At 32.1% G+C, this 10,658-nt stretch overlaps 1 protein-coding gene across 1 annotated transcript; it reads right to left on the reverse strand.

Moving 5' to 3' along the window:
- On the reverse strand, positions 1–3,582 carry LOC132750774 (beta-1,3-galactosyltransferase 1-like). Its single transcript, XM_060740815.1, has 2 exons — positions 3,453–3,582; positions 1–1,568 (listed from the first exon to the last, which is right to left on the reverse strand). Exon 2 carries the CDS (start codon positions 1,435–1,437, stop codon positions 331–333), a length of 1,107 nt encoding a protein of 368 aa, XP_060596798.1. The 5' UTR covers positions 1,438–1,568; positions 3,453–3,582; the 3' UTR covers positions 1–330.
- Between the last annotated feature and the right edge of the window lie 7,076 nt (positions 3,583–10,658).

A 10,658-nucleotide genomic window follows, 5' to 3' on the forward strand; every position in this document is an offset into this window, starting at 1 on the left:
TTGCTGGATGTATTGTCGTCTTGTAGACCACATGCTATTGCTAGATATATTGTCGTCTTGTAGACCACGTGCTATTGTTTGATATATTGTCGTCTTTTAGACCACGTGCTATTGCTGGATATATTGTCGTCTTTTAGACCAAGTGCTATTGCTGGATGTATTGTCGTCTTGTTGACCACGTGCTATTGCTGGATATATTGTCGTCTTGTAGACCACGTGCTATAGCTGGATTTATTGTCGTATTGTAGACCAAGTGTTATTGCTGGGTAAATTGTCGTCTTGTAGACCATATGCTACTGTTGGATATATTACATTATTGTTGGCTATGTGTTATTTCTGGAAATATTTCACTATTGTAGACCACGTGTCAATTAGTTGTGTTTGGTCACCAGATTGTATGATTATAGCCTGGCATTTGTCTTGGTTTTTTTCAAGGCAATTTATGCCGTCTTTGTTTACGTCTTTCATGTTTTCTTTATAGAGTGTTTGGTATCTAAGACCAGGAACATTATGCATCACATATCCATATAGTAGCACATCATCAAGTTTGAAAAACGGAGTTTTTGATGCGGAAATATACAGTGAAGGCACTACATCATTTTTAATACTAACGAATTTCCCTCTACAAAAGTTCTTATAGACTTTTACTCCCCTAAATTGGTTTTCACTAACAAACCATTTTATTTGTTTATCTCTAAATACAGGTGTTGTTCTATAATCACAAAATACGTGCGCGTTTTTCACGGACTTGTTCTGATGAATTTTCTGGAAATATGAAAACATATTTACCAAAATATCGTCGTCAACTTTTAAAATATGTTTCGCATTTCTACAACGTTCAGTAATCCATTTATATCCCATGACACCTTTGTGAGTAAGGTTGAAATACGTATCAACAAAGTCACCTTGAAGAATGTCTTTAAACTGATTTGCCTCTTTATTTATTATATTTTGAATAATTTCATTCTTCGGCTTTCCAATAAGAAAGACAACTCGAACAATTCCAAGGTGGTTATAATATTTATCATTGGTCCATGTCTCTCTAATTGCAAGGCGACGTTCAAAATGATCAGTTGCTGTGTTAACCACAACAAGAACAGATAAATTGTTAACAGAACTACAAAGATGTGGGTTTTCAATAAGATATGGGGCGTGAATTGTCAATGGATACTTCGGATTGGTCGCGTTGATTAGAGATGTAAGATTTGGTAACATGACCACCGGGTATTTAAGTCGACTCTCGATGTCCTCTATACTTTCAGAATTGAGTTTGTTGTCGCTGCGGGTTGCACCAAAGTAAGTGATAACACCGTTCTTCACGTATATACTTACTGAAATCTCGTGATATACAAAATATACTCCAAATATGATACAAAAAAGTGTTAAATACTTTATAACATTTTTCGGTCTGAGGATTCTTCTATACGAGTCTTTCATCGTGTACCTGTAAGATATGGCTTATAGAGTGGTGTGGTTCAAAATTGTTGAATGTGCGGAAAAGTATATAGTGTGACCATGCATGTTTTATTGCATCATCTTCTTTGCGCAACTTTCGACCATTGACAAATCTGGAAAAAAAACATAAAAAAAAATAGAAAAAGAAAATAAATTGTTTTGATATAATGCCGAGACAAAGAGGTTTTATCAACAGCATGCAAGTATATCTGAGTTTGCATCACGTGAAAAATGATTATCAATTTGTTTTATGATGAATTAATTAACATAAACAATATAAGCGCTTGTTGATTCTAAACTGCACAAAACATTATCGTGACTAGCCGACAAAGATTATTTAAATCAAAAGCTTTAGGTTTTAATGAAATGTTCAGTATTTAAATGTAACATATTATTTACTTAGTATTGAGGTTGAAAGCGCACGCTTTCGTTGAGTGATAATACAAATCCTGATGAAAAACACTACAAAATATTTTCTTGTATGTAATAAATTACAAAAAAACAGAAAGCTTTAAAGGCTTTTTTGAAATCTTTCCGTTAACGTGGTCTGCGTCATAAACTGCGTGAGTTATTGAGTTAGTGAATGAATGATTGAGTGTTTGTGTGAGTGATTACACGATTTGGTGAGTGAGTGAGTGCATGCCTGAGTGAGTGAGTAAGTGAGTGATTGTGTGAGTTGGTGTGTGTGTGAGTGAGTGAGTGAGTTGGTGAGTGAGTGAGTGAGTGAGTGAGTGAGTGAGTGAGTGAGTGAGTGAGTGAGTGAGTGAGTGAGTGAGTAAATATATTAGTTATTTGGACTAAATGACATTATTCATTCGCGCAGATTCAGCAAATATCACCGACCCAACCCCACTTTCCCCTCCGCTCAAGCCAAACATAAGCTGGTATATTTCCATTAAGCTTTTTGTGATAAGGTGTCTTTAAGTATTCATTAATTATATAGTTATCAAAACATTGATTACCGTCAAAACGGTCATCCTGTCGTTTTGAAGCAGCATGCCACAAGATTCATGCTATTTTTCATTTACATATTCAAAATGTGTTAAAAAATAATTAAGTACATGTATTTTATACATTGCTAACGGCGTGTTCAATCTAAGTTAATTACAAAATAAACATGAAAATATGCACAAAAGCCCTTATTACGTCAGTCACACAGAACAATAGTCAAACAGTAGAAAGTTGGCTACTGCAAAATCAGTTATTCATTGCATATTACATTTATATCATTACTCAAATCGTGAATATTTTCACTTTTTTAATCTTAGTTCACTTTTCTTAATTATGATCATCATGTTATCATTTTAAAAGATGTGAAAAACTTGTCATGAAAAAGAAGTTTCTTTAAGGTGAATAACGCCTATTTTGTCTTTGGTTTGTTTAAATATATTTTAACAACATAGACAAGATGCTAAAATGTGCTGAAAATAACACTTTTTGATAGATTTATTTAAAATTAGCTGCTGCCACCGCAGGACAGACCCCCAGTTCCGCCCTGTACGGTTTTAGTCCATTGAAATGGATAAGAAGAAAAAAAGAAGAAGGCTTACCTAAGATATAGGAATTATTCCTTCATAAATTTATTGTGCACCGCCACAATTAAATCTTCACTTTGCTTTAAGCTTTAAATGAAATGTTTATATACTCAGGTCACTATTTTATACTTCTTCACTGCATAGAAACGACTCAACACTTGTCAGACAGATAGGTAAAGTAAAATAATAGCGACAGTTAAGTACGTCGACATGTGCAATTACGATAAATGCGTTTCCTGTTTAATAAGAGTCGGTTTATTTTTAGAAACGTACATGTATATAATATTTCCAAAAAAGAAAAACGCAGTTACTGAACATGGTAAACACGTATATCATCAATATCACAAGAATTTCTGTGATCGCAAATATACTGTTCTTACGATTGTAAATTAAAGAGACCTGTTCATCGTATAATAAATATATCTTGTAGCTCAGTAATGTGATACAATTAAACACAATTACCTTCCTGTCTTAAGGGGTTTTAGCACACAATTGATCGCATCACGTTATGTGACAATATCACACAATACCTTTCTGCATTATTGTGGCAGTACACAATTTGACCAAGGCTTCTGCACGTTCACAATTTAAAACGCATACAACCAAGACTGTTATCATACACCTGAAATGAATGCATTTCGTGATTAACATAAAGATGTTTATCACAAACAAACATTATCTCATAGTAACAATCAATGTTCTAGATTCCCAGCAGATACTCACGAGGTTTAAGAGATTTGTACCTTTCATCTTTTTCTATTTCATTTCGTCTGCTTATATATCCTTTTAAATGAACGGCTGATTTAAGAGCAAGCTTTGTGATTCATTCGAATTTGACAGATCTATGAGGCAACATCACAAAAATCAATTTTACTTATTAACTAGGACACAATTGTTGTTAATGAAACTTGAAATATGGCAACCTAAACATCAAAATGCTCAAATATCTACTTAATCAATTTCAAAACATCTCATATTTGTAAATTTGACCCTGGTCATTTATAAGATGATAGATACATTCTTTGTGATACACACGGTGCCGTTAGTGTTTTAAAGATGAAATAATTTTTAGCAACCTGCTAAAAGATACAACTATTATAATAGAAGAAAAAAAGATATATAATAATAAAATCCTTCCCATCGTCTCACTTTAAAATCCATGGTTTCACATATTGAATTAATGAGAAATCCAATATTCATGCTCTTCGTTTGTAAAACTTTGGAAGATAAGAGGTCGCTCTTCAAACATTTTTCATTTTATTGCTATTTCCCGAAATGAATACGGCATTGATTATCAAAAACACTTTAGATATATCTTGTCGATTGGACTTTATTTGGAATAGCGTACATGGTCGTGATTAAAACTTGTCTTGTTATAAGCATTTATCTCTTGTCTGTAGTCCTTTGTGAATGGAAATTACAAAGTGATGTTTGCTCTTTGTGGTCCTGAAATTAACAACATGTGACCTAGCTTAAATTTAAAGTTCAGATTTTCGCGCAATATGGTCGCGATTTTGGTCAACGGCCAGTCAACAGTTGAAACTAATACGATACCAGCAAAGAACTTATTTGGAAGAACGAAAACCCCATGCACAGACAAGATCATGATGTGAATTTATATCACCTGGTTTAGGCTGTTAAATCGATGCACTGAAGTACAGATCGGCTGACTGTATAACTCATCACATTTTGTAATGAAATAATGGCATTAAAAATTATATGAGTCGTAGAAATACAGTGTTTAATTTGTTATGCTGATTTTAGGGAAATTTAGTGATTTAAGACGAATAGTCTTTTATTTATAATGGTCACTTTCGTGGAAATAGGTGTTTCCATGATTTAAACGTTTATCTAAGTATTCAAGGTTTAAAAGATTACATTCATTACGGAAACTTAAATTACCGACTTTGTCTGTTTTTAAAATGATTTATTCAAAAGAGGAAATTCATATAAGACCGTAAAAAGAAAAGCAACACAAACTTCAATTTTATATCATTTATTGCTTCTAACTCCGGTCGAGTTTTAATTTTTGTTAACCAATGGACAAATTATGTAACTGTTATAAATAGCATACTTATGTTGTTTGGATTTGTTAATGAATGAACATAAAATTCCTTTTCTGTAAGATAAGAATAATATGTAATTGATCCCTGTATAAAAGGAGTTGGTTTTATATCAATGTTTGCATTTTATGTCAGATTTCATAAATTGATATATTTATTTACGTTACGTTAAGGTTACTCTAAATAATAAGAGGATATCATTTTCGTTTGAGTGAAATATGGAATATTTTCACAAAACATGATCAAATGCCACATATTTTCAAGAGCCGGGACGGCGCAACTGCAATTGTACAGCGCTGTCTTGTTTTGCACGCGATATTTAGCGCTACATTGTGACGTCACGTAAACAACTCTTTAAACGTCTGTACAGCGTTAATGACTGAATTAAAGATACTGGTGTTCGGATTTATTTTCTTAGTTAGACCATTTTCTATCATTCTAGATAGTTTTAAAGACAAAATTCAACAAAAAGTTGTTTTGTATGACAAAATGGTGAAAGAAGTCCCTTAAAATAAATATGAGTTTTGACCCCACCCACTTTCATATTGATATTTTATATTTATTAAAAAAAATGAAATATATTTGACTGATATAGCACCATATTTCATGGGTAAAATTAAATTATTTAATATATTAAACTTATGTTTAAGATAATACAGGATATAAAATATATTAATACGCCAGAGGGAATATTTTACATACGAGTAGCGTAGGAACTAGTATATAGAGAGAAACGGCGGGTTATAACTATCAAAGCCTTTGACGCACTGATAGAACGATACGTTAATTTGATTTTATCTCCCTACTCACCCAACCAACATTTATCACACACAGAAATATGTTATGGGGTTCTAATTTTGCTTTGTTATTCAGTATAGATAATTTTTGTTATTGTCTTAACAAATATCATGGATAAGTATGAGTGAAGTGGTTCTGAGAGGGAGGGTTTTAACCTTGTTTATTATTATTTGTGTTAACACGATGTATCCATGTGAAATGGATTCAAGGAACCACAGATGCGGGACTTTACATTAATTGTAGAAAAATAAATGTTAAGTGTAGCGGCACACTTACTGGAACCATTATAAGTACTTTTTATACATATCGTCGTCGATGTATGTTTATTGAACAAATTAATCAATCCAATCTTTTTTTCAGACCTGGTTAAAGTAGCTTTTTATTTTATTTGTGTCTTAAAACAACTTTACCACTGAAGGAACATATACTAGAATGAAATTGTGTGTACGTGCCAAACGTACGTTATATATATTTTAACCATGTTATATTTTTATCATGTAGTGCTTACTCGAGTTGACTGTTACACTATATGACCCACTTTGATTTGGTTGGTAATTGGGTCTGTATTTCCGGTTTTACTTTTTTACTGATACAATATTTGTCGACTAATGCGCGCGTTAATATAGCCTCAAGTAGAAACAAACTATGCTTGTTCATTTGTTTCCAGTTGAACGAAGATACCTAAAAGGACAATGTAATTCAGCAAATGCATCTATGTGTCATTTTAAACATTAAAGTACTTTTAATATATTTATTTATAATCAATATTTTAATGTCAGAGTTTTGGTTGATGGATCAAACTTTAATCTTTTATTTTCAACATAATGCCTCTTAATCTTGTTATTTTATTATACTGCAAGAGCGATTTTTCAATAATGTAACAACGATTTTAAAGGTCCATTATGCGCCAGAAATTCTACCAATTTTATTTCTCAATTTTTTTTTATTTTTTGGTATCTTGTTACAGTGTTTAAAGTAATACTCCTTTGCCATATACATTTTGCAACTATAGCTCTGCTGCCAATCGGTATAATCATAGTAAATAAGTATATTGTAAAGAAGTAAAAATTCTACTTTGCTTACATTTTGCTAACTTTATGACATATAACTGTACGTTCAGCGATACATTTCTTTCAGTTGTTAAACAACTAGTATGCTCTTAAATCCATTTTAAAAACACTATCAAACACATGCTTTACATTTCTTAAAATAAAAAAATTAAATTATTTTCTGACTTAGATTTTACACATGCTGTTATCTTAAGTTACATTTGTAAATAAAATTTGTAATAGAATTGAAAACTGAATAACTATCATCACTCAATAGAGAGTATGCTGGTTACTAAAAGTTCTCACATAGCAATAATATAGTGTTGATTTACGAAGTTCTGCAGTTCATCCTCGACTTCACTGTTTACAAATGCAATTGCTGGCGTTTTGTTGAGTTTAGAATTTTGTAATTATTTCCCGAATTACATAAGACCTCCCTCAAATGATGAAAATACAAAATTGACACACATTTATCATTCATATCTATAAGTGCATTAAACACCTTACAAAACTATATACATTTGTACATGCATTTCATATTATACTTTACATAGAGGTCAAGTGAAACTATATGTCCTTGGCCACCAATTTACATGCTTCTAATTTGAACAGTTTTATAAGCATAAGTATGTCTGTTATACTATACCTTATAATCGTTATGTATTCAATTTTCCATCATTTTTGACATAAAGAAAGCTATATCTTTTGAAAATGTTTTTTTTTTCAAAAGTGCACTAATCCCTAAGAGTTTTCCAAGATGTCCGTGTCACATTCATACAGTCTCTCTTTTCCATGCCATTCAAAATCTACGTTAAGCTTGTTCATTATTAGAGTCTTTAGTTGTTTCGGAAGGAAAATGAAGTGGAAATCTCAATTTAGGTTTTGAAGAGAATAATTATCATCGTTAACACACTTGACTATATTTTGATGAAGTTGATAGCTTTAAGCATAAGAATCATGTAAAAAAGTAATATTATGTCAGTTCAGTCATTTGCAAGATTTCATTGTTTGTCATATTACGAGTTTACTTAAAAATATACTATGCCTATCATTGTGTTCAAAATTTTTATTGCGGAAATTAATTGATATCAATAGAATTCTTTCTGAATTTGTATAATTTGATTTTTTTTTTTAAAAGCGCAAACTATGTATGGAAAGCTGCATTCCCAATTACGGGTCAAGTAAAGTTGATCCTTTCTTTAAAATACTGCCAGATATTTTAATGACAATACACTCATATTGTGTGTATAGTGTGTCGAGTTATTTCTTTTTATGCGTTTATTTAAGGTCGCCGCCGGAAAGCCCATATGGGCGACCGTACACTCAAGTCGGGCCATCCTAGAGCGTCCCGCCGAGATTTTTCGTCGATTTTTTTCCAGCTTTATTGGTGGAGGAAGACCCCAGATGCCCCTCCGGCCATTATTTCAGGCACGAGCGGTCACCTGGGTAGAACCACCGACCTTCCGTAAGCCAGCTGGATGGCTTCCTCACATGAAAGATTTCGACCCGAGTGAGGATCAAACCTACAGCGGTGAGGGACCTGTGATCTCAAGTCAGCGACTTTAACCACTCGGCCACGGAGGCCCCTTGTGTCGAGTTAAAACATAACACATTTATTTTAGTGATGTCAAAACATGTTTACTTTATATTGACAGCAATTAACAATATTTTGAATGACAAAATTTGAGTAAGATAATGAATAAAGAATAATTAAACTATTAAAAAACTTAGTTTACTGTAAGTTATTCATTAGTACTTTTAGTTTTATATCAGTATTAGGTAAAAGAATAAACTTTTTTTTTTAATTTTCAATATCATGCTTCTCAGATTTGTCAGTTATTTCATATATTCGTCTTGCAAATTTGTCAACAATGTTTGCAACATATTAACAAGGTAGATATTTTTGACAAACATTGGTAGAGTTTGAACCATATCTTCATTTTATTATTAGTATGTGAGTGTGGACAGAGTATTATGTATTAAATATTTTCAATTCAATATGACTAGGAATATATTTCATTCTTTATACTGCAGGGCTATATAACTATATATAGAAAAATAGAGATATTTGACATTTTATGTTTGTTTGAATGTAGCATGTGTATTTTTTGTTTGGTTTGAATGTATGTACCTTTGTATGGTTGTATGTATTTTTCTATGTTTACTATAAAAGGGGTTACCCTTTAGGGGCCTTGAATGCAACAGTTTAAACAAAAGCCACGCGATTCAATGCAAGTACAGAGCTGTTTTTATTATCATTATTATTATTATTATTATTATTATTATTATTATTATTATTATTATTATTATGTTCATTATAATTCATTAATAATAATAATAATAATAATAATAATAATAATATTATTATTATTATTATTATTATTATTATTATTATTATTAACATCATCATCATCATCATCATCATCATCATCATCATCATCATCATCATCATCATCATCATTATTATTATCATTATCATTATTGTTATTACGTAAAGTGACACTCGACAATGCGGAACGACAGTCGAAAAACGAATCATTACGCAACACTGGCGAATTGACACCAATGCGAAGCATCATTAGATAATGCGGTGCAACACTTGATAAATGGAAACAACACCCAACAATACGAAACGGCACTTAACTATGTGTATAACGCGAAGTGACACTCGACCATGCGAACCGACATAATAAATTGGAAGCGATACTCGAAATGCGAAGCGACATTTTCAAAATGTCGTCTTCTTTTTTTTTTTTTTTTTTTTAATTTTTCTCTATTGATCGGATGATACTTGACAAAACGAAGTGACAGCTTTTCACGTAAGTCCATTATTCTTAAAAACTTTAAACGTCCATACAATAAATGTAATAATCGCCAATGGCATTAACATCATTTCACTTGATGAAGTCTAATTTTCTTCAAACATTGCCCATTATAAACTCATATTTAACAATGACGTTATAGTCATTGACCTGTAACTATGATGTAGGGTCAAAATGAAGCGGCTTGAATATTCCCCCGGCGAGTCGTCAAAGGATAAACAGTAAAACGAAATTGTCCGAAACTTGCAGTATCCGAGGTTGGGCCATTATAGCGTATGTGTCAATGAAAACATCTCATTCGATTGTCGTAAACATTTCTCAAGTTACCCGGTAGTACCTACAAAACATTGTTGTAACCGGAGAGTCAGAGAGCTGACGGATGACAAGGGTAGTTAAAGCATGTAAAATACCTGGAGTAATTAGAAAGTGATAAGGAAATCTAACCTTAAGATCCGTTTATTGTCTGACGGGAGAAAACAAAACAATTCAAGCATAAGTTTTGTACATGTTTAAATAATACATGTACATCATCAATCAATCACATCAGTTTTCTGTATGTATTCCAAAGAAGTTTCACGTTTATCCTTTAAACTTTTCTGCAAAGGAATACCTATTTTTCTTAAGTGCCGCATCATCGTGTATAATGATGCAGCAACACCACAATCATCATGTGACTCTTCCACCATATTGTGCGAAAGACCGGTGGGGACATTTCAACTTCATGAATTCCCGATTTCATCTTCATAAATTCACAAATCAACTGCACGAATTCATGATTTCAACTTCATCGTGAATTTGTGAATCTGTGATCGTTAATTCACGAAGATGAAATCGTGAATTCGTGAACTTGAAATCGTGAACTCGTGAATGCCGTATGTTGAAAACGTGAATTCCCAAAGTTAAAATTTTGTATTCACGATTCATCAAGTTGAAATG

Source organism: Ruditapes philippinarum, unplaced genomic scaffold (genome assembly GCF_026571515.1).
Source record: "Ruditapes philippinarum isolate M1 unplaced genomic scaffold, ASM2657151v2 ctg5149_1_1_1_1, whole genome shotgun sequence".
Classification (NCBI taxonomy): Eukaryota; Metazoa; Mollusca; class Bivalvia; order Venerida; family Veneridae; genus Ruditapes; species Ruditapes philippinarum.

What these genes read in the sequence shown, in the direction of transcription:
- LOC132750774 (XM_060740815.1), bottom strand. Translation starts at nt 1,437, where the DNA reads ATGAAAGACTCGTATAGAAGAATCCTCAGACCGAAAAATGTTATAAAG.